Source organism: Glandiceps talaboti, chromosome 23, assembly GCF_964340395.1.
Source record: "Glandiceps talaboti chromosome 23, keGlaTala1.1, whole genome shotgun sequence".
Classification (NCBI taxonomy): domain Eukaryota; kingdom Metazoa; phylum Hemichordata; class Enteropneusta; family Spengelidae; genus Glandiceps; species Glandiceps talaboti.
The window spans coordinates 2,616,661-2,642,238 of record NC_135571.1 but is presented as its reverse complement, the minus strand read 5'-3'; the positions used below and the strand labels follow the sequence as shown (position 1 = coordinate 2,642,238).

The following is a 25,578-nucleotide window of genomic DNA, read 5'->3' as shown; positions in this document are numbered from 1 at the left end:
ATAAGGCTTTCATCGTATTGAAATGGCCGGTGAGCATCAAATAGAAGTGTAATCAGGCATGTACTGTAAGAAGACTAATATTGTCATGGTCTACTGAATGAAATAACCCTCGGGCATCACAAAGGATTAATCCATTTGTAAACTTCACGGATGTTTTTCCCAACATTTATTTCCTTCTAAGTATATGTATATGGAGGAATTATGAACAAATGGTTAAGGGTGGCCAGTTTGTAATCTGCAGATCCTTCAGCAAGATTTGAACCTAAATCACGTCTTACTCAAACTAGCTGTATAACTGGGGACCTGATAGAATAGAGGTTGCGATATGAATGATTTAATCGTGTGCGCTTATAATGGCTGCAATAGACTGTGTGCTCCCAGGGACCGGAGTTGAGGAAGTTAAGGGTTTTTGTGCCTCTATGGGTCCGTATCAGGGGCAATATTTGTTAAGCGCTTTCAGCAGAAAGTGGGAAAGCATTGTATAAAAACTAACATTATTGTTACATTTTACCAAACATCAATACAATTGCGTGGTGTAGCTACTAAATTGATTTTCGCTCTGTTGTTCATTAAGGGAGAACGTGCCTCGGGGGTGGGGCGGGGGTCAATTTCACTAAAACCAAAAGCCCTGAAAATTTATCCCAACATTGCTTCAAGTTTTATTCTTGTACCTTTTGAAATAACAAACAGAAGGTAAAGATTCGTCATGGCCTTATTTTCAAGGAAGTCAGCTATCTTTTATTATTTCGATGAAACCGTATTCGGCGGCCATTTTGGATTCTAATATTTCTTAATAATTTCCACCTCTACGGTAACCCTTGAATCTTTTCTTGTTTTCAACCATGGTGGGCTATAGTTTATAGCAAAAGTTAAAAACTTGTTTATCCGAGGCATATAGTACAAATACATGTAAATCATACAAGTGTGACGATCCCTGAGTCTATCGACTAGTCAACACAAATTTCATCTCTAAAGGTTACTACTCATAATTGACTTCAATTTCAACAAATGTCCGTTTTATGATTTCTTATTAAACATGGTTGGCCTTGTTTACAAATTGGTTACTCGAATTCCCTCATCTCAGTGATTGTCTGGTACGATTCACGAATGTCTGGTAAGAAGTATATTGTAGACAATCTTTACTTTATATGAGAACTGAAGTAAAGAGAAAGATATTTTTGGCGGGAAAGTGTTAAGTAGAGAAAATTTGATCACGGGAAATTTGCACTTTATGTCGACACAGGTAATAATTGGTCACGCGATACAAGAAATATCGTACCTAGCTCACCTTACCATTGTTCACAGCTTCCCATTGGCTTTATTACAGTTTTTCGCGTGACAAGATCGGACACTTTATTGAATAGTACATGTTATTGTCTCTGAATCTGTCGTATCAATTACTTTTGAGTCAAAGAGACAAGAATGATATAGAGTTCAGATTTCAAAACTTATTAAGTCGCAGACTGTAAACCGACACCGAATATTCAGTTCTTTTTCATTCCTCTTCTTACCGACAAGAAGTCATTACAATATGCGATACTTGACCAGGAGACGACTCCTAATTTTGTTCTGAGCTGTTTTTTTCTCCTTAACACTTTCCCGCCAAAAGAATACGGTACCGTTCTCTGTATGTCAGTTCTCATCTAATACAATCTTTTCCCGCCAAAAGACTACCGTTCTCTGTATCAAGTGTATGTCGGTTCTCATCTAATCTAAGGATTGTCTCAATTGACTTTTACCAGACGAGAAGTCATTGCAGTGACAGTGTTTGTTATACTTGAATAGGAGACGTCTCAACGAAGATTTGGTTTCCCGATGACTTCTATCAACAGTTTCCCGCCAAACATTGATATCGTCCCTCTCTATGTTTTCAGCTCTCAAACTTACGAGATTAAGACGAACGAGTCGAGCTGGATATAGTACCGCACGTCACGACATTTGCAATGTGTGCATTTGCCGTATTGTTGCATGTTGGCGGTTATTTGCATTTGTGTGACTTATATATTTAGTAATTTTGAAAAGAAATATATGCCCAAGTTGCCATCATTTATTTCATATCAGCGACACCTACAAGTGGGATAACAAGACGGGCCTTTTGTCGGAAATGATTTAGGTGAGCATTGGTTGAAATTAGGGGCGAGATCATTAGTTCAATGATCTTCAATGTAGGTTAAAAACGTAATTCTTTTATTTCATTTGTATATCATTTTATTTTATTTTATTTTATTTTATTTTATTTATTTATTTTATTTATTTATTTATTCATTTATCCATCTATTTATTTATTTATTTATTTGTTTGTTTATTTATTTATTTTTTTGAGGGGAGGGGGTGGTTGAACCATTTTAGTTTTCATCCGACAGAAATACGGCTGTACTTTTAATGAAATCTAATTTGAACTCCTAAAAGCAAATATTTCTTTAAAACAACTGAGTCGTCAAATCGAGAATTGGATGACTTTTCTCTAACCTTATAAAGTTTAATAGTACATGCAGGGCACTAAAGTGTCAATAAAACATTTTTTTCCAAACACTCTGGCTTTAATTTCATAGTACTGCGTGAAATTGGCAGGGCTATTAGACACAGTTATCAATTTTGACCTCAAGCTAAAAGGGGTGGGTGCGTGGTCCGAGGCCTATTTAAAAGAATTGTTTTTTATCCTACATTGGGCCAATGATCTCACCTATAATTACGGAAGTCAATATCAAATAATCTCCAAGGAATTAAGCTATGGCGATGTTTGCTACAAAGTAGGTGACTCGCTTACTTTCTGAAACCAGAAACGGTCACATCTCACCTCGACTGTATGTCGATCACTCTAGGAATTCGGGTTATGCGGTCAGCGGTCAGCTGTTCCAATAAATTTTGAGACTGCGTAAAATCGATATTTCTGACTAATCGACCAAGCTTGAAACGCCAACTCACACAGGTCATGGTATTCGTGACATTTGAAGTTTTGAGGTCACTTTCATGCAATGAGGTCATAGGGGCTATATCAATAGTCAATGTATGGGTGGGTGGGTGGGGGGGGGGGCATTTTAGTTCTCATTCGGCAAAAAAGATAGTACTTCTGATGTGTACCCTTTCCCTTCAATTCAAATATTTTTCGAAGAAAATTTCAGCAATGGAAGACTTTTCGTTATAATATAGTAAAAAAATGTAGCTAAAATAAATCAAAGAGTTAATGAAAGATTGTATTCTTAATCACTACACACTGGCTTGTTTTCCATACTAGTAAATAATATTACATAACTGATTTTGAATTGATTGTGGTGTCTGAAACAATTATCAATGTTGGCCTATTAAGCTAGAAAGGAGTGAGGTGGCGTTCGAGGCTTAGCTAAACGACGTTAGTGTTTTATCCAACACCGATGAACTACTGATTTTTCCTCTTGCAGCACCACGTGTGTGTTGGGGTTATGGGTGCGGGGTGGGGTGGGGGGTAACGGGATAATAGTACAATGATGTTGAAATCACTTACTTTCTTCAAACCTTCCAAATACCATTTCATCCAGTGAAATGTTTTCTCATTCTTACTTTTTCGTTTGTTTTCAGTAATTAGCTTAGAGAACACGACAATTTTCTATGAAGTCGTCTAAGGAGAATATAAAAGACTTGCTCAGGGAGGCGTTTCAAAACCCGGCATATGAGTCAACCATTGGATCGTCTGCTACTGACAGAGTATTTTATCGTCAACTTGGCTTAGAGATTTAACACACCTCATTTAGAAACTAAATTGTGACATTCTCCCTTGACACTGCGAAATGATCAACTCTTGACAGTCTTGAATGGTGCCGTAAAAGAGGCTGTGCATGTGGCGTGGTTTACGACGATAAAGTGTGGAAATTTTATATGTCTTCCTTGATAACTCTAAATAGTTACTATAGAAACTATTGTTATTACAAAATACACCAAACACATGTTTAATACATTAACTTGTTTTCAGAGCTAAAAGCTTCAGCCTTCAGGCGGGACTGTTTTTAATCACATACCAAATTTTCCAAGCTACTTTGTCAAAGGAATGACTTAAGTCAAGTTTCCTCTTAACCTTTTGCAATGTTTAAGTGGAAGTGATGTTAAAAACCAAAGGCCAACGATGAACTGCAGGCCACATTTTGTGAAAATGGCAAGATTACAGAACAGGATTCACTCATATTGCAACAGAACTCTCGCAGCTTTTAAGCGGATGTGACGTTCAAATTGAAAGATAGGCGCCAAGCTTAGTCTGATGTCTGAAATTGGTAATATCTCTGCAGTATAATATTGTCATTTAGTTAATTATTCACTTCCCACTTCGCTAAATGGTTGAATAGTTAGATAAATTAGAATAATTTAGAATATACAAATCAAAATAAATAAATAAATTAATAAATAAATAAATAAATAAGAATACTGTAGGTACTTAAATGACTGAAAAACTGAAACTATAGGTACACGTATGATTCATTACTCAGGACATTATGCAATGCATGGTTACTAACCTTGTATACACGCCCTCAACGTTATCTACATGTCATTTGAAATTATCTTCGACCTTGCTCTAGAATATCCAAGAATTGCACCACGTACTTTCTGGAGTTCAGTGATTGAAAGGAACTGCACTGGTGTATATACTTGGATGTCTCAGGTTTGAACGTATAACCAAATAAATTAACTGTAATCATCCCATACATACATACATACATACATACATACACACACACACACACACACACACACACACACACACACACACACACACACACACACATACATACATACATACATACATACATACATACACACATACATACGTACGTACATAAATACATACATACATACATACATACATACATACATACATACATACATACATACATACACGCACGCACGCACGCACGCACGCACACACACACACACATACATACATACATACATACTTACATACATACATACATACATACATACATACATACACACACACACACTCTCTCGCTCTCGCTCTCTCTGTGTCAGTATGCCTGTCTGTCTGTCTGTCTGTCTGCCTGCCTGCCTGTTTGTTGTTTCTGTAGTGTAAATGCAACATTAAGTCACGAATCCATCGGAAACAAAGTATCACAGTGACTCAAACTATGTAAGAATTTATTAAGATTAGTTTTGCAATACAGTATGAGGAATATTATACAGATGACGAATATAACTATTGTTGTATCATGAAATACGACATGTCCTTGAAAAAAAGCGTTTTGTTAACTGACAGTGAGAAGAACAGCTGTATATTGTCACTGGCAATTGTAAATAATTTGAGATCATAAATCTTGTTTGGCTGAATAATGTCTTTATGACACGGAGTTCTCATAAATTCTCGCTCACTACGTGGATTAGAATTTCCGGAGTGCTAGGGTGTCACATAATGCCATACTACAATGCACTCTAGGTAAAATAGCGAGATACTGGACATTGTTGTCATTTTAAGATATTTTGTAATCGTTTAGTATACTTTTCATCTTTCAGATTAACCGTCTTTGCTGTCTGCTCTGCTCTCACGGATTTCACGAATTGCAATCCGCCATATTTGTAGACCAACATTCGGCATTTTACAGTAAAATAGAAATGCCTTGTTTCGGGTTCAAAGAGATATTGTGTAATTTTCCATCAAGATGTTTAAACATGTCAACAGCGAATGGGAATCCTTTGCGAATAAATTCCTATAAAATAAAATGTCATCTTCGTAACGTATGTTTTTTTTAAATTTATTTGTTTCAGTCATGTTGCTGTTTAAATGGCGGTTGATGCTATTTTATTATAATAAATTATGCAAATTATTTTTTTTGCTATTGATCTTATTACAACATGATTGCATTACTTGTGTGCATACCTCATTGATAATACTTGTGTTAGGGAAAACAAACATTTTCTTTGGTAAATTGTTACATAATGAATACATTACTAGCCGGAATATAAATAAGTATAATATAACCCCCTCGTCTTTGCAATAGTGCATGGTGTAACTCACGTGTAAAAGATATTAAGGAACTCAATTATTTTGTTTTTAAAGTCTTTAAAGTCACTATGAGCCGTAATAGAGTTAAAATATGTTAATTTATTTCATTTGCTGCATTTAATCTTGGAAAAAAAAATATTGAAAATTTGGAATTCGATTAAGTGGCTATTGAAAGATCATGGTAAAAACTATCGATAGGTTATCAATATTTTTAAAGTTTTTAAAATTATAATGCAGTGGATTTGTCCTTCGAATATATCTTAATATTCGTTGAAATCATTCAACTGCAATATTGAATAAAATTGAGAGATTCTACAACCTACATAAGAAAAATGTAAAGTGTTCCCGTGACATACATCGTCAGAAACACGACAAACGAAATTCTGTTTATTACACGAGCCAACATTTGCCACTCTTCGGCGTCTTCCAGATCTGCACTGTGTACGTTTTCTGAAACGTTGTTTACTTTCCTGTTCTGTTCAATTATGATTTCTAGTTTATACAGTACTTCTCTTAAAAAACAGGCATTTTTCCTCAAAAGGGTATCATCCTCTTTGCATTTAGTTTTCTTTGAGTGTTGTTTAGTGGTTCGTTCAGACGACATTTTGCCATTCATGTTATGCTCTTCTGTTTCATCATGACTTGAACTCGACGGCATTTCAAATGAAAACTCAAATTGATTCGTATTATTTGGTACACTGTACCGTTCAAGTATTGACGATGGTGAAATTTTGCTAGATCGCCTCTCTAAGCATTTCTTCTCATTCCGAACGCAAACGAGTTTTGCCAATATCTGAATAAACACTGCCCTCAAACAAGATGGCACCGGGCCTCGTTTTGAGTACAGAGACAATAGGAAAGCGGAAATGACGATAACACCGACTACACTCGCCATATTGAAAAGGAGGTACAATGAGAGCCCAGGGACGTTGTCGGATGTTGGTGGCATGATGTCGGCTACTAGCAAGTTAAATACGAATAACGTTAGCAGAATTGAGACGCCCATCGTTATTCTGTCGTTACAATTTGGGGGGAGAAAGAACACAGTAACGGTCAAAAGAGAGAAAAGCACACAGGGCAGTATAAGGTTAACAATATAGTAAAGGGATTTTCTTTTCATAAATAGAGTAAATGTCATATAAGAATAGGTTCCTGGGAATACTATAAACTCTGCTAAATACTTGTCTACTCTGGAGTCTAACAAACTCCACTCAGTGTTTCGGATGAACCCTTCCTGTTGTACCTTGTCAAACATGGCATTGTAGTCGAGCTGGGTGACGTTATGCACCCATGTACCGATGGCTAAGCTGCACGACTGTTTATCAAATGGAAAGTGGATGATATCCATTCGACAAGGTATCAAGTAAATACGAGCGGAGCAGGCGGTGACGTTACCGTCGTATTGTACCAGGGCTGTCACTGAATCAGTAATCACTGTAGGGAAGTTAGAGTGTTCTTCACTTGCACTGAAATGTAAGAAGAAAGGTAATTTGAATACAAAATGAGTTTGCTGAGCAAGGAAATCTGCAACGATTGAAAATAGAATTAGGCGATCAAAGTTAACAGTGCATATTTGTAAACTAACTTACCCCAGGGTGTCATCACAATATAATGTATATTCTATAGTTTGCACTAAGTCTTCTGATGGGAAGTGTTTGGTCTGTCTTAAAATTAATTAAATTCACTTGCATTTTCTTCAGTGAATTGTATTATGTATTACTACTTACATAGCAACGAATGTTGACAACCAAATACCAATGCACTAAACAGTAAGTATTCCTAGCCTGCAAAGTGTATATGTGTATATCAATTACATGGTTTGTATTGATCTTTGTATTAATTGTAGTTAAAGTCATTATTACTTCAGGCTGTTAAGAACAACACCTGGTGTTGGACGCATGTAATTATTATACGGGTGCATTAAAATATACAGTAGTTAGACGCTTTTCATAAGATGTGCATACAAGCATTACTAAAATGTATCGATCCTTGCTTCAATCAATCGATAAACGAACTACTTAGTACAAGAAGTTATTAACAGAGAAACGAATATCGAACAACAAGAGTTAATGTAAGGTTGTCGTCAAGATAAAGGGAAGATGGATGGACCACATGAGCAATAAAAATACGTTGATTTTTTTATCAAATATTTGATATCACATGCTACTTATGAAAAGTGTATGTAAGTATAAAAAGCATGTATCATTGTTGCAATCAATCAGTAATCATAACTAAGGGCTGTTAAATTTACCGACGAACGTTAAAGGAAGTATGGATGGACCATACGAGTATTAAGATCACACGTTTGATTTGTATTAAATATATGATATCACTGCTACTCATGCAAGATATATATATATTTCAAGCATGTACCGGATCTTGTTGCAGTCAATAAATCAATCAATAACTGAACTAATTGTGACTGGAGGTTGCTAAACTCACTGACGAAAGCCGGACACTAATACGTATTATATGGATGATTTCGTGATAAACAAAGTTAAATGAATCGCGCAAAATGTATATAACAATCAATATCGATTCTAGCTCAATTGGTGCACATTTATATGGGGGATTTGGTATATACCTCGTATGTTGCATTAAAAACACCGACAACCAAATTAATATACACGTTAGAGTGTTTTGAATCGGATAACAATTGCATATAGAAGATCACATTGGCTAGAATATAAACGTTAGAAATTCCTAATACAAAAAGAAACAAAAAAAAAACATGGTATACATATGCGTTACACGAGCTAACTTGTTTGAACATACATCAATATACAAGAAAACAGTTACTCCAATAATCTGAATTGAACTGAATATTTTATTTGTTGATAATATTGACTGGGGCTTTACATTGCATCAGTGATATAAAAATACTTGGCATAAAATTCAACATGTGTTCTTAATACCCATATGGGCCAGTGCACCGATTGATAACGGTTTTGTATAACTTTCAAAGACAGTACATTTTGTTTTAATTTTCAGGTGGAATAAATTTAAATTCATTTAAAGTCAATTCAGTAACTAATTCTAATATCATACAAAAACTTTACATTAAATCAATAATCACATGTTTACTACACCCGCTTGATTAAACGCCACTCAACGAAACAAGTACACGTTCATGAACTTTGCAGTCTGGAAAGCTGTTTATGATTTTTCCTCCCAGCACCTACATTTATCAAACGCGCGATTTCAGAGAAATATCAAGTTGAACTCTCGGCTCATTTGGTCATTTTGCTGTATGACATATTTCGTAATGGGACATTACATGAAAGGTACCCACCTTTTACCCTACCTGTGACCCACCTAACCAACATCTCTGTCCAGGGGTAGTACAAGACGATGTGCCACTTTTGATTGCTACAGCCCCCGGGGGAGAGATCACCTGGGGCTAATTAAGTCAAAGGTTGACCTTCGTCTCATACTCAACATATTTACACATCCACTGCTCAAGATTTACCGCGGTGGAAAGACGTGGTCAAATATTACTTTTCGTGTAGTGGGGCCAGCAGAAAAGCATATGCAATTGGCGAACAATGACTTTTCAACACTCCTTCGTGTTTATTACATGTATTTCGAAAATATCATGATTAGTATCATATATTAACACATTACAAAAATTTTTTTTTGAATTCTCAAGAGTTGTTTAAATATTTACACTTTAATATCATACTTCAAAAAGAATAAACTATTCTAATTGTGTACAAACATTGAGCTGATGCCGAAGAATTCTTTATGATAGAGATATCAGCTGTAACGGTAATATATATGATTGTTGCTTAAACCGAAAACAATAGAATTGTGTTTTTCTACTTTGTTTTAGCAGAGTCGACTGCCATATATCTTTTGATTTATGACGCTAATATACATCTATCTTTAGAGATATAAGCAGCTGGGTATATGTCAAACTATCAATATTGGTCAAATTGTCAATTTAGGCAAGAAGACTTGTGAATCTATTTAGATCCGTAGATTGTAAGGTAAATCTTTAAAAATGATTTGCCTTCTCATCGCCTTGGGGAAAGAAAGTACACATCAGGATAACTTCACTTTATCTACCAGTTGGCACGTTAGCTTAGCTGCCGGGTTAAAGCACTCTGACTAGTGTTTAGGGGACGTTAGGTTAAACAATACATAGCAAGATAACGTAGCAGTATTAAACGAGAGGAGTACACCCCCTGTTCACCTTTATATGTAGCACAACATTTTAATAGCAAGGGGCATTCAAAGAAGGGACTTTCTGTTGTTGTCATCGAAAAAACTTACTGCACGGACCATGTGAATTTAGATACCAGAGAGATTTTGGATCAAAAGGCTGCGAACTTTTGAACTCAGAAGGTTTGAATAGTAAAACGTCTTTAGATGTCGAACATCCTAACTGTTAGTTTTCCATACTTCTCAGTTTTGCACCCGTGTATTTTGCATTGTACTTTTCAAACCTTAGCTTTCCTTCACAATTCGTACTGCTGTTTTCACATTTGCGAACATTTCAGAACATTTGGAACATTTGTTGAGATCATCCAGTGTTTTTATACCTTGATTTATTAGTTTATTTTTTGTTTTTAATAACTACTTTTTCAATTAATGAGAAACATGACAACTCAAAAGCAAATATTAGACAAGGGGTTTTATTGAACACTAATACATCCAAGTGGCATAACATAATACATATGGCACATCATAGTCCAGGGTCCCGGTACTCTTAGACAGTATAATGACCGGTAATGTTGCCAATTAAGTAAAAGAATTGTCGATACAAGTTGTTATTGCTACTGGATCATGAAATACTTATTTCTTATGCAAGAGTGTCACGTGATCATATTTGGACCAATCAAAAATAGTACAGGTGGTAATGCTACCTGCATTTAAATGTCACATTGTCTTATTCTGACCGACCACTAACGCCATAACAGGAATGTAGTCATTAGCAAATGCCACGTGTTCCGATTCTGACCAATAACTACATTCGTTACATAAAGTTGTAGTAAATGTTTATCATGTATTCGCTATGATAAAGGAATACCACGACTCAAATTATTGACCGAAAAGTAATTGCATAATCACCTTGTGTAGAGACCAGTGTCTGGATACCAGACACTGCCAGCCAAAATCGGCAATGATCGGATTCCCTCGTGGTCTTGCGGGTCCCATTTCAGACGATAGTCTTTCCATATCTATTTGCGAAAAGGTGACTAAAATTAGTGATGTAAGTTGCTACCACGGATTATTCATTTGTTTTAGAGATATCCATCCCTACGTCCATAAAACAGGTCTACATGTAGTGAACAGGGATTTTGGAATGCATATATTGTCACTTCCAATATGTCCATGATTACCAATGTTAGGCGTTTCTGCCTTATCAACATTCCCCTTTAAACCTTGGGATCTGAATACATGGTTAATACTATACTCTTAACTTATTGCCTGGCTATGAGGCCACTAGTAGTCGTCTATTACCCCGAGCTTTACTATGTAGCAACTATTTCCCTCGACTATCATAATAGCTCTATGAGTAATATGTCTACTAGTGCCCGAATAGGAAAGGGAATAAGTGTTTCATATTCTCAGGCAAATTCCTTCCTTAGTCAATGCACATCATCAGTAGGACACTTATACAACAAGAATAGTACCCTACGGAAACTAGAATACGAATAGTACCATATCTATGCAAATTAAGTTCACTATGGGTCACCAGTCCATATCACGTGACACGGTCTAAGCCAATCACTGTGTGAAAACGATGTGTTATAATACCTGATAAAGCCACACACTAACGGTAATAACTTGTTTCTTCTCATCCTGTAAGATATAAATAAACAATATTTATGTATTTTTGTCACACCTTCAGAGTGCTTAATTACTTATGTTTAATAATGATGTCCAGTGCTCTTTCACAGGAGAAAAGTTCTGAGTTTTCAAAGCTCAAAGTTGTGTACTGTATGTATTGTGAATAGTATTGTTTTTAGCTGAAGTGTTGACCAATTTTCAAAATATAGTTCTGGAACCGCTACTTCGAACTTGATACTGTAAAATGTGTACTGATATCACTCACTGGTCAACTGGTCAGAATATATTAGTTCCTATAAATTTAAAATATCACGTCTCATAGTTGAACACAACAGGAGTGCACTAATGCATGTTTGCTTATATACGCAGCATAACAAATCAAATTGCCATTTTATTTTGTGTGTCGAACACCCAACATCTTCATTATCACAAAATTACGCAATTACAGAAAGTAGAATTATATGTTGTTATATTGTTTTAAGCGACCAAGTGCAACACTATGACATGTTACAAGGTATAGGCATTTAACTAGACACTTTAGTTTAAAAACTGTTTTGTTTTATGGACAATGTAGTCTTGCGCTATCCTTCATCAAATCTTTCAGAACTTTCTTTCAGTCTAGCTCAATGAAATGCACGAGATGAAATTTAAAATTCATCCACAAGCACCCACACAGTCATAAACATCGTGTCTTTGTTAATCAATCACAGAATTCTTACGAATAATGAGTTAGTGTTTTAGCTACTTGCTTGAACTACATTTGGTTGTAATTGAGTCATTTGACTAGACGTGGTTAGAGACCACGTTTGCATCCAGACTGTGGCCAAGGCAACGCCTTAAACGTAAATAATTACTTTGAGGAAACACTTAGCTTGCTTAACTTATGATAGACAATGGTGACACTTTTAGATTGTATTTGACATGTTACTCATGGATAGACAATTCGTATGTAAATCTATATGTGTGGGATGGCTGCCTCAAAATAATTCACACACTGTGTACTGTGCAGTTCAGTTACATATCTGTACATGTATGTGACACATTACACTGCATGTGATACTACAGCCATTATAGGAGTTATATAGAAACGTCTTTGAACAGATAGAGCTTCGTTTTATCAGTGGTGGACAATGAAAATTGGCCAAGGTGCCGGAAAAAGTCTGCTTCTTTTCACTATCAACCAGACAAAGATTCTTCTAGTGTCTGAGCTCTGATGTAGGTTCATACATGCATACATACATACATACATATATACATATCTTTCTTTCCTTTCAGGAAATTATGGTGACCCCATTTTTCTTTTCACGTTTAAAATCATCACTATATGCTAGCATTCTATACATATGCAAAGTTTCGCTTGGAATGTATGGTTAAAATGAAACTAGTTGACCTCCTCAAGCTATAGAGCAATAATATTGTAACTATAGCAGTTATGATGCATGGTCGGTTTCCTTTATGTATGTAAATGTTTACCCGTATTCTTTGTGAAAAAGGCAACGTTCAATTTACTTCTATATCGATCTAGTCACATATCTGTAACATGTTATTAAGTAATGGATTTTCTAAACTCATTTTAAATATACTGTTTTGTTGTCATCTAATTGCAGCAAGTTTAATTTCATAAGTTGACGATGTGTTGAATTCAAGTAGCGTTGTCAATGACAACGCCATCATTGACGTATACAAAACTGTCATATTGTATAGTGACATTGTATAGTGCCTCCAGGTTTGACGACTTAAGTAACTTTTTAGATGTATAAAAGTTATTCATAGTTATGACTTTGATTTGTTAGTTTCTTTCTTAACGATTGTTTACCTGCTTTGTTCTGTAATAACTCTTTGTATTCGGATACAATATTAGACTTTGGCCAAGAAATGCATTTTGCTATTCACGTAAGATTAGGTGGTTGGTATCATAAATAAGCATTGGAAGGCTAACATCATGGTCAATTTAACACCTATTAGAACATAACGATATTTGATTAGTTGCAACCCAGTCTGGATGCTAATTTGGGAAATTGGGTAGATTAGTACAGTCGTGGTTAAGAGGCCTGATAGGGCTGAACAACACGACGTATCCTACAGTATATCAAGGCGCGTGATATATCCCTTTATTAGATCTCCAATAGTCAAACACATGCAATAATTTGCTGAGCAATTAGCGTTCTGCTTCATAAACGTCAGTTGACAATAGTGTGAATGCTACTCTAATAAATAGAACATTTTGGTTTGGTAATATACGAACATATTTAGGTATCACAATATATTCCTTTGTATTTAGTGCCATTGTTGTATTTCTGTAACAGGTTCGAGACGCACAATAAATGTTGTAGCAATAGACATATTGGCGTCATAATCACGTATAACAGGCCCTATAACGTTAACAACAAACAAACATACATACATACATACATACATACATACATACATACATACATACACACATACATACATACATACATACATACATACATACATGCATACATACATACATACATACATACATACATACATACATACATAAATGTGTGTGTGTATGCACGTACGTATGTATGTATGTATGTATGTATGTATGTATGTATGTATGTATGTATGTATGTATACATGTGTACATATCCATGTGTGTGTGTGTGTTTGTTTCCACATAATGTACTGTCAAACTAGTTACTGTTCAACAATTCTCTTTTTAAAAAAAACTTAAGTTCTATTTATGTTATTTTCAGAGATAATGGAAAATACGTCACAAATTGATAATTGACCCATAAAATGAAATAATACTAGAGAAAGTACTCGTAGAGAAAACGACAAAGTTATGAAATGTTCAGCATGCGCACCGTTGTATCTCACGAAATGCAAAGTATATATTATATATAAATGTGTATATATACTTTGAATTATATATATATATATATATATATATATATATATATATATATATATATATATATATATATATGCGTGTGTGTGTGTGTGTGTGTGTGTGTGTGTGTGTGTGTGTGGTGTATCGATTGATGATAAAAATACCCCTGTTTTCTTCAAACCTGGCTGAGGTAGTTGTTAATTTCAACGTGAAAAAATCAATGTTTTCTCAACAATTTGCATTCAATTGACATCCGTCGGCCCCTTTACGGGAGGCTCTCATTTTATTGTTGTATTGATGTTAAGATCTGCTGATACAACTGAAAAAACTAAGATTGATGTTCAGATATTTATTTAAACAAATATGTTTATTAGTTTAGAAGAAATATTTGAAATAATATTCAGGGTCGAAATTCAAAAGAGGTACTCGGGAACTATACAGTGGTAGTCTCTTTAGCAAATCTTCAAGACGAATTACTTGAACCGTTTGTAATTACAATTACCACGTCAGTCAAATCGATATCTAGTAGGACACGGAATTTGTGTTAGTTTACTTTCAATGTTTTATTTAGGTGAGATAGTAGGCATGGTTACCAAAGAATCCAATAGTCGCCATGATTGATTACATGGTGCGAAGATGCAATACTAACAACAAAGTACCTTAATGTAATTATACAGTTTATCATTCAGGTCATGTATGCTTTAAGATTACTTGTATGGAAATGATTTTGAATTAGGGCTAAGTAGGTGTATTCTTGCATGTGTTGGCATATTTAGGACCACGTAGATAATCAAAGATGTTTTATTTCAGATACGACGGTCGTGCCCAGATGCTGATTTTATGACAACGAATTGTCCAATATATTGATGTATTTGGTAAATTCTAAACTGTAAAGTCTAAGTTGAGGAAATTGAAGATTCCAACAGAGAAATGTATTTATATACCAAAACTATACACACATGTGTCTGAAAACATTCCCATCTACATTTATTAATATTTTGCAATTTCTTAATCTACAAACAAGGACTTAGGATATATTGTTTCATAATGCTTTTTCATGGTTTTTTAATTACAATTCCAAAATAAACACCCCAATCCCATCCATTTGGCTACTTTAACGTTTATACTATCAAAGTCCATGATATCGATACAAATATTGCAATTTGAAACTAAGACTTGCTCTTTTGAAAAAATAAATAAAATTTGACGATTTAACATCGTGTTTTTAAGTTTTATATTTCCCATACAGTGATTAACAAAGTATTCGACGGCCATATTGGAATCTAAAATGGTTTAAAATATAGTTATGTTCTTACGTCTATTCCAAAGCTTGTACGGTAACACGAATTGATTTACTAAGAATAAGTGTCATTAACGACATGTTAATATATTTGTTTTCGATGCCCATATGAACTTAATACTGTAATGCTTACCACATCAAGAAGCTGTGTAAGAGACAGGGCTACATTGACAACGACAGGACTATCAGTATCAAGTGATGGTCTCACTGACTTGTCGTAATAGGAGAAGAGTAGACCTCTAAGATTCCCTTCAACTTCATGCCCCTCAAGAGTGACATTTGCCCCTGGAATAAAACATATTATTACATTATGTAACAGAGATTACTAACAGTGGTGCGCGCGCATACTAGTGTAATTTGCACTACAGTGTAATACCGAAAACATTGTTTGCATACATACATACATGCAAATGATGTGCAGATGAGGTTAGATCGTTCACTACACAAGAAATCGCGCTGTATGATTGTTATGATTTATTTATTTATTTATTATTTATTTATTTATTTATTTATTTATTTATTTATTTATTTATTTAAGATTCTACGGGATTGTCCCATTTACAGACACTCTGAAATTGGAAAAATGCATTCAATATTTACAAAACTTTTAAAAATAGAAATAAAAGTAAAATAAAAGATGATAGAATTACCGAAACTTCCGTTAAATTCACACATCAATTATTTCACTTAGGACATCTTTTCTAAAAGTACTGAGACTGGAATATGTCATTGTTTTGCCAGGTATTTATGAAATTGAAGGTCCTAGGTAAAAACGAGTTTTTTTTTCCATTGAGTAGAATTAAAACATGCCATTTTAAAAGTGTAGTGGGAACAGAGTTTCCTGGAGGGCACATTGGCAACAATATACATTAATTCCATATTTGTTATGGAAATTTGTATTTTCATCAGATAAACATACGTAAAGATAATTGCATAACCCCATGCTACATGAATTCCCGTGTGGGTACTCAAGGGTATTTGCATGAGTGCTAGCAATTGTTTCTGCTGCACTTTCACTCGCTACGCTAGTGAAAGTACGGAAGCTAAGAACACTGCAAATACCCGAGTACGCCAGACTTGCGCGCACTTAGCTTGCTATGGGGTTCTGTCATAGTGTTAAACAATAATAGTGAATGTTTATAAAATAAAATCTTTTCTAATATAAAATATTAATAATATAGTAAGTTATGTAACCTTGTTTGGGTTTGGGTTTTTCTTTACGAAATTAACAGTAAAACTTTAAATACTTTTTATCCGAGACGCTTTAAGATTAAAGCCTTCCCTGACCATCGAGTATTAAAAGTTGAACACTTTGTTGATTCATATGAACCTTCGTTTTGACAAACGATTTCCTGTTATGTCTCGTGGTTTAGACAAAAATAGACTGCCACAGTCCCTTGAGATTTGTTTTCGTCTCATAATCTTTGTTTAATTGTTGTTCTTTTCACATTCTGTGAAGGGGAATGTCCAAACATCTTTATTTTACCAGGTTATTAGGAGGACTGTACGCAATCTCACGACAGTTGCACAATCACTCATATTATTGCACACAAAAGAGCACACATTTAAAAATAATCAAATAAAGAATGAAAAGAGGCCCTAAGACGTGAACAAGTCTAACATAAAATCCATACTACGTGTAACCGGTCATAAACGTAACTGGAGGGTCGGATTTCATGTTCAGTAATTATAATTAAGAATATATTTATCGACGACTGTCTATTGAATTTGTTAATCCGTCGATTGGTTTAAATGACCACGAATCATTAATGTCCATCTATGGGAAGTAGTTAAACCTTAGTAACATGATTTGTAATTCAAAATTAATCTCAAGATGTTAGTCTCTTTCAATTTACCACCCACTCCATAAAGGTAATGGGGTTTCGGCATGCTCGCTATAAATTACTTTGGCGCGACATAAAATTGAAATACGACGGTCGTAATTTCTCTTTTGTTTATAAGGATATACATGACAATGCGACAAAGATGAGGAGGGAGATATCAAAGATGGTAGGGAAAGGGATTAAAACAATAAAGGATGTGAATTATAAGTAGTTCAACTTCGAAGTTTTTTCCATTACAACAAAACACGAAAGGCTATAGACTTTCACTTGTCGTTCGGCATGTCACACAATTTTATACGAATTACAGAAACAAAATAAACAGAAAGTTTTTTGTGTTTGAATTCGCTTTGTCAACTGCGACAGTGGTGTTGATTTGTGTTCATAGCGAGATCAAATGTATTATTAACTTGCTTGTGCAAGAATATATTTATCGACGACTTATTTTGATGTAATTTGTAACAAGAAACCTTATTTTTACTGTATCAAATAGCAATGCTGTAAAAGGAGACACAAGTTTCGTGATTAATAAACGAAAATGTATTATTAAGAATGTATATGTTGAGAACATTACACAGACAGAGAGAGACTGTGGCAGACAGAATAGGTAGACAGACAGAAAGGCAGGCAGACACGCAGGCACACAGACAGACAAACAAACAAACAAACAAACAAACAGATAGACAAACACACAGACACACACAGATACTGACAGACAGGCAGACAGACAGACAGACATACAGACAAACACACACACATGTACAAACACAGCCAGACAGTCTGACAGACAGACAGACAGACAGACAGACAGACAGACAGACAGACAGACAGACAGACAGACAGACATACATACATACATACATACATACATACATACATACATACATACATACATACATACATACATACATACGTACGTACGTGCATACAGGGACTGACCGAGTCTGGTAAACTGAAACACAGAAAGGGGAGGGGCAGAGAGACAAAGATATGAGAGGGGCGAGAGACAAGTATAGAGAAAAAAACAAACGAACTACCAAAATAACTTTTCGTGGAGTATGCATACGACAGTATTATCATATATCAGTATATCAGTATATTCTGTCATGACGAAATGAAGTCTCAGTGTAAGTATGTTGGCATCTGTTTAAACATTTATCATGGTAAACAGTAAAGGATAGTGAAGCGAGCTAAGAGAAGATTAACTGGGGTTAATGATTCTAATCAATGATAAGAACAAGAATTCACCGAAAAATTGAAATTAAAATGTAACCATCATTAATTATTAGAATGATAAAACCTGGAGTCAAAACGGATGACAGTTATTGTTTTTCGTTATAAAATACTATGGCGTCTTTCAACTGGTTGTATTGCTGTAAACAAGTCATCACAGCGTATCATATTATCAACGAACCCATTTCTTAAAAATAAGAAAACGTTCCATTTGTGTTTAACAAATAGATGAAGGTTAATTCCTAAAACTCTTTTATTTTTTACTCTGATTTAGAAATTTCGAATGGATATAATTATTGTAGAAACTGACACAAAATGTCGTATTTTTTATCCCGCGCCTAATGGCTGTAATGCAAATGTTTGTACCTTGTCGTCTGCCACGTAACCAATGAGCTATTTCTGGTAACGTACGACGTTTCCAGATGCGATTTCGTTTTATTTATTTGTTATTTGATAAGTTAACTATTTGAATTATTCTTGTAACGTTTTAAGTTTTGATACGTGCGTATACTGGAATTGATAAAAGATACAAGAAGCCTGGGATAGGAGACAACAATTAAATTTGATGAAGAATTGTTACATTTTGGACATTTCTGTTCGGTCTTGACGTTCAAATTCGTCGTTTGTCGTGCATTCCAACCGTACTCGTTTCCGCTGAAAAGCACTTGTGAAAATAAAACACACCTCTGGAACGAATAATGCAGTAGCAGTAGTATCAGCTTTGTGTGACAGATACCCCTTTGTTTAAGTACATGCAATGTTAATCACTATTTGCAAATATTGCTGGCCCCTCATTAAATTCGGTAATACCAGTACATAAACATATTACATTGCAAATGACGTGAGTATACTTACGCCGGCGTTAGCGATACTGTGGAATAAATTGGAATAGAACGAAAAAGTACATACCTTTGCAGCTGAGAGTAAGCACGGCGAACCAACATATCCACGCAGTTAACATTTTACCGATGATGCAGAATTCTGTCTGAGTTGATGTATTGTCTCCACAAACGTTCCCTGTGTTCTCTCTATAAGTATTGGTACTCGATGCAAGTGCGAATTCGGGAACTCAACGAGTACATTAAGAGGTAAGGTCGAGCATGCGCAGTGTACATATTCGCAGTTGCGATTGTCGGCAGAATCAACAGTAATACAAAGAGAAAAAACAAATACAATTACATTGCGAACAGGAAATTAATATATTTTTTAAGAATTCTATAATCTTACATTTCCATTTATAATTATCATTTTTTTTGGCTAATAAAATATGAATCGCGATTTGTGTGGTGACATGTTCTGATCAATTTGAATATGGAGAGATAGGAATCAAGAAGAGTATAACATAAAATTTGACCGTGTTTGATTTATTGCTTAATGACACACCGTCCGTTTCTTTACTAATATGGACGACGCAAACGGACTGACCTTTCACCTCTCAGTTCACTCTAATATGTAGCGTCATGGGTTGTCTCTATTCAAACGCTGTTTCAACTTTTGTATGCACATATTTAATGTGTGTTTGTGTCGTTAAATTCGACTAAACGTTTCTGTAGCTAGAGGGAAAACGAGAAAAGGGAATTTCCTACAATATCATTCTGTGTTATGATAAAAATGCTTAGCAAGTGTTATACCATAAGCATGCAACATTTCAACATTACCTTGCTCAGTACCCCCTGTGTGTCTCTCCTATTTGTCCTTCCTCACCTACACCATTCGATGTGTCTCTTTAATTTCGGAAAAATTTATTCCTTAATCAAGTTATTGAAAACCACTAATTGTAAATTTCTATTGTGACTGAATATGACCAAAATTATTTCGTGCAAATTTAGTTTGCAATTTCTTTTTGAATTTTACTATAACTATAGAGAAGTTCTTTATACCAATTTGTTTCTTTAACTTAAGGAATAAAAAATTGTGTTGTTCCGATTACATTCGATTTTAGAATAGATGTGGTAGGTAAATTTTTTTAATTCAAATTTTGTTTTCAAATGTGAGTGTCAAGTTTAGGTGGTTATGTTTTCCGTTGTTTTCCATATGGTCTCCGTGTTAGTGGTTTATTCTCATCAGATGTACAGCCATTACACTTACAGATTGGAAGAATAGTTGTATATTGTCTTTTTAAATTGATGTCAATTTCCGCATCCACTATTTCTTGCGAGACTTCACAATTTTCGCGATTTTTGATTTTTTTTCTCGAATACGTAACAACAAGTTTTGGGTCGGCGTGTAAAACTAGGTAGGTAACCGGAATCAAACAATTTTTTTCATTAGGCCTAATCATTTTCAGAGTATTTTTATGAGTAAATACGTCAACGTTGTTGCTTTGTATACCAGTCAATTAGTCAGTCGATGCTATTTGCGTTTTTTTCTCTGAGACCATAATGTCGATCAAGATGATTCTCGCCACACCGCCTGCAGACTAGTATTTTTTTGTCACGAAAAATCACCAATAAAGTTAACATATCACCCCTGACCTTGACGTTCAAAGTTATTTAGTACACAAGTCGCATTTGCCATATACAGTGAACTAGGTCAGAGCGAATAGCATGGGAAAATTAACATAATATATTAATCAGGTGACTTAATTGACATAGTAGAGGGTGTAACATAGTCAACCAACCAGCTTCTACGCACGGGATCAATGAAATATACCAAATGTGAACTACCGCGTTCTCGGCGTGTGTGGGAGAATGCTTACCAAGTCGACCAACCAGCCTTCTGGAAGGTATATTTGTAAGCAAATCACGAGTAGTCGTTTTCCGAAGTCGTAGGCCAATAACTTCTTATGGTAGGATTTAAATCCTTTATTGCGGAGTGTACCCGGATCTACTCTATATTGATAACATACATTTAAAATGATGGGTCATCGTAAATTTTGTTTTCTGATATCCAAAATAAAATATATCTATAAAATTTTTGATATATCATCTTGGTGTACAATGAAATTTTTAGCGCCATCATTTCTTGAGTGTAAGTATTGCATGTATCCCTTGATAAGGTTTTCATTACGTCAACTCTTAAATAATATAGCAGGGAAAAGAATAACCCATATATGCGATAAAAAGTCTGGTCGTCGTACTTTACTTTTAATTATAGCTGAAATGTAAGATAGCTACGCTCATGTTACCGCCCTAGCAGACGAGGCCATCCAACACTAAGACATTACACAATAGTATCGTGTGAATCGCAGTTGAGGGATGTATTTGTTGGTAATGTTTACTATTCTAAACTATACAAAACTCGTAGTGGAACTGATTCAATTCTTTCGATCACCTGAAGTACTACTTTACATATCAGTAATGGTACGAAATACCCCCCCCCCCCTCACAAAGCACATGTATTAAGGTATACGGGTATATATGTCGCCCACATGTTTCACCTTGTCAAGGAAACTCTCTAAACACGGGTTCACCTTTCAACTGAAAATTTCATAACCATGGGAAATGTCTTCATGCTGTAGCGATACAATCACAACATCATAATTAAAGGTGATTCTTTCGTCTCCCAAGTCGATTTTTATCACGGCTTACATAAACAAAATACTGACTCTGATAAAGTGATACATTTTACCTCGTCTCTTCTGACTTTTATTGTGGGCCGTGATGTTATTTGTTTCAAAATGAGATAAAATGTATCGTTTTATCCCGGAGTTTCATATGCATGTGTGCTACCAGTGTCTGGAGTTTTGTCCTAAAAAAACTCTGTTGGAGACTAAACAACCTAACTGACTCCATGTTTCCGTTGTAACTCGGTGGGGAGTAATGTTGACAGACGCCAATTCTTTCGTATCATAAAGCATTCATAGCTGGTAATAATCAGCCGAGCATGGCGTATTGAATCGATGAACCCATGCACGATCATCTCCTTAGTACATTTCCGCCTAATTCAATTAACTATATCCGAAACTTCTTACAAAAAACGACTTAAAGATTGTTAACATTTTGCCTTATAACCTCCGTGCATACGTTAAGAAGCTAAACGTTTCAAACCTTAATGATACCGATCACCGGTAACACTAATCGTGGAAGTCAATTCTGGCTGTCATACGAGAGCATACTAATTCCAATTTTATCCATACATGATCACATTTCTTCTAAATCAGTTCACGGTACACAGTGTTGCCGGAATACAAAAATCTACATTGTATTGTTCTGATTGCAACGTTTTATATAATTTATTTTACGTCCATGTACCTACAGAGGCTTGATAGGCGTCTTATTGAAAAAGAGACAGGATCGATTATATAATGAGAAGGTTAAGACTGATAGGTTAATTTTGTGTTTTAATTTTTATTAAGTGTAATTCTTATTTATATAGAAGGCCCAAGTTGAGATTGCAAAAGTGAAGATTCAGCAGTATTGAAAAATAGTAAGTCAAAAATACCTCAAACTGAAAAGAATAGTTTTACAAAAACCTGCACTTATTCAAAACACAAGTAAATGCTCTAAACTGAGGCTACAGCGTTGATTTTGGCAAAGTGCCAAATTTAGATTATATATGCGAGTCATTTTGAGTCTTGCCAACCCAGTCTCCAAAATGTCTATGGTCGTCTCATGTTTTGATGCTAAAGTATTCCCATAGACTTTTAATAGCGCCCTCTGCGTTAGTTACTGTATAACATTTCTGCTTGACATCATCACGGGATAACTGCAGACAATACTGCCTCCAAAGACGAATATCAGACAATAGTAAAACTTGCGGTCTTAAGACCGCACTTCCTAGATCTGAAACTGTGTATCCACCATAAGTCATTTATTTTGATAAATTTACATTGGCTTTACACTGCACATATGCTGACATACTGGACACGGGACTGTGGTGGAATTTTGGCTTTACCCCAAACCCACGCAGTATAAACCAGGTTATACAACTTTTTGGCTCGTCTCTATTGTTCAAAGCATGCTCTCTTTTTCTGTTACCGTACACTTTTCACTCATTAATTATAAATTCAAGTTAATCGGACTGCTTTCAACATAGAAAAAGGCCGCTACAAGTTAACTCAAACAAAGAAAGAGTCCACACCAAGTTAACCCAAACAAAGAAAGAGTCCGCAGTTTACTTATTCTCAACAATTGGGAATATATCAATGTTAACGAGGTAATACAAAAAGAAACAATCTGACAGGTGTACACAACCAATGAAAACAAAGAAGCTCGAAACCAGGTGAAGTGCATTTAATTCCAGTCATAATGAAAATACAATACACAATTCAAAATGTAATTTGAATCTTCGTGTTCTCTTTGACTACATTTATTGTAACTGGTGACGATTCAACAATCGAATCCTTCGATGCAGTGTTACATTCAACAGTCTCACTGGAACCGCTTTCAGAAAGACGTAGGGTAGATCCTACCTGCACTTCTTTCCATTAACACCCCATCGTGTCGCCTTGCGAGTGGCTGGTGGAACACGTGCTTTCTGGTATTCCTCCACTTTGTCAACCGGAGGTAGAAACCGAAATTCTTTTTGTATGTCAGTTAAATTAAAATCTTCAGCATCATCTACGTCGACCTGGGATAGAAAATATTCCCTATCCCAATTGACTACAGACTTTTGAAGCGACATAATACGAGACGAGGGAACGAACACTTCGACAACGGTTCGACTGTGGTGTCTGACTACGAGACACAATGCTGCCACACCCGAATACACACGCGTGTCTAATTATAATACTACCACCTGTTAAACTAAAATGTTCTATTTTTGATTGGCTAAACTCAGTGTTCTCAATTCAAGCAAATGACAAGGTGTTGTAAAACGGTCCCATCAATTGTAATTTACATAACGTGCTGCTGCGTTCATTGCCAGGGAGGAAGTCGCTTGAAAACTACAAAACTCGCCAAATTCGCAGTATAACTTCGTTATAGTACGTGTCCTCGGACATTTACTGTTTTTATTCGGACAGTTTTGGTTAACCCATCAGTTATTTTGTCCTCGGCTGCGCCTCGGACCAAATAACAGACGGGTTAACCAAAACTGTCCGAATAAAAACAGTAAATGTCCGAGGACACGTACTATAACTATCAGTTAAACTTAGATTTTAATTCAATTAAAAAAGCAAAGATCACATCATATGTTTCCATCGACAAGACAGACTTTTGATACACATGCAAAATGTGCATAGCAAAAACGCTGTTAGGGACCCTAGTAAAATGACTAAGACAAAATTACTTCGAATCAACCGACTTCAAGAAATTTGAAATTGACCAGTAGTTTTGTACAAAAATGCCCTGCATTAAAACTAGTGTGAACTCTCTATTTGTACTAATCCTAATTCAATTCAGTTTGGTCGTCATCAAAATTGTATGTTGCTATCATGATCTTGTCAGCATACCGTTTTTCCCAGAAAAGATCCATGGAATACAGATGTGCTTTTCTGTACCTTCACTTTACCTTTCCTGAAGCCATGTTGGCATGCTCAGCATTGTCGTATATGAAACATAACGATGAAGGTTGATAACGCCTCCATAATAGTGCCTGTATTTTTTACTCTTCTAGTTTTCAATATTTTTCACCCGTTAAAAAATATCCATGTAATCTAGTGGAAAGAGTTTTAATCCTTCGG

The 25,578-nt window shown here is 35.3% G+C and overlaps 1 protein-coding gene across 1 annotated transcript; it reads right to left on the bottom strand.

Annotated features, from left to right (window-relative positions):
• Positions 1–6,302: 6,302 nt before the first annotated feature.
• On the bottom strand, positions 6,303–20,029 carry LOC144453222 (neuronal acetylcholine receptor subunit alpha-6-like). Its single transcript, XM_078144499.1, has 5 exons — positions 19,923–20,029; positions 16,073–16,224; positions 11,747–11,791; positions 11,057–11,166; positions 6,303–7,449 (listed from the first exon to the last, which is right to left on the bottom strand). Exons 1-5 carry the CDS (start codon positions 19,972–19,974, stop codon positions 6,303–6,305), a joined length of 1,506 nt encoding a protein of 501 aa, XP_078000625.1. The 5' UTR covers positions 19,975–20,029.
• Positions 20,030–25,578: the final 5,549 nt, after the last annotated feature.

Excerpts from the sequence above, each read along its gene's own strand:
- LOC144453222 (XM_078144499.1), bottom strand. The coding sequence starts at position 19,974 with ATGTTAACTGCGTGGATATGTTGGTTCGCCGTGCTTACTCTCAGCTGC. Across the intron at positions 11,792-16,072 it reads TTACACAGCTTCTTGATGTG|GATGAGAAGAAACAAGTTAT; the intron begins GTAAGCATTACA and ends TATATCTTACAG. Across the intron at positions 11,167-11,746 it reads TTAGTGTGTGGCTTTATCAG|ATATGGAAAGACTATCGTCT; the intron begins GTATTATAACAC and ends TTTCGCAAATAG.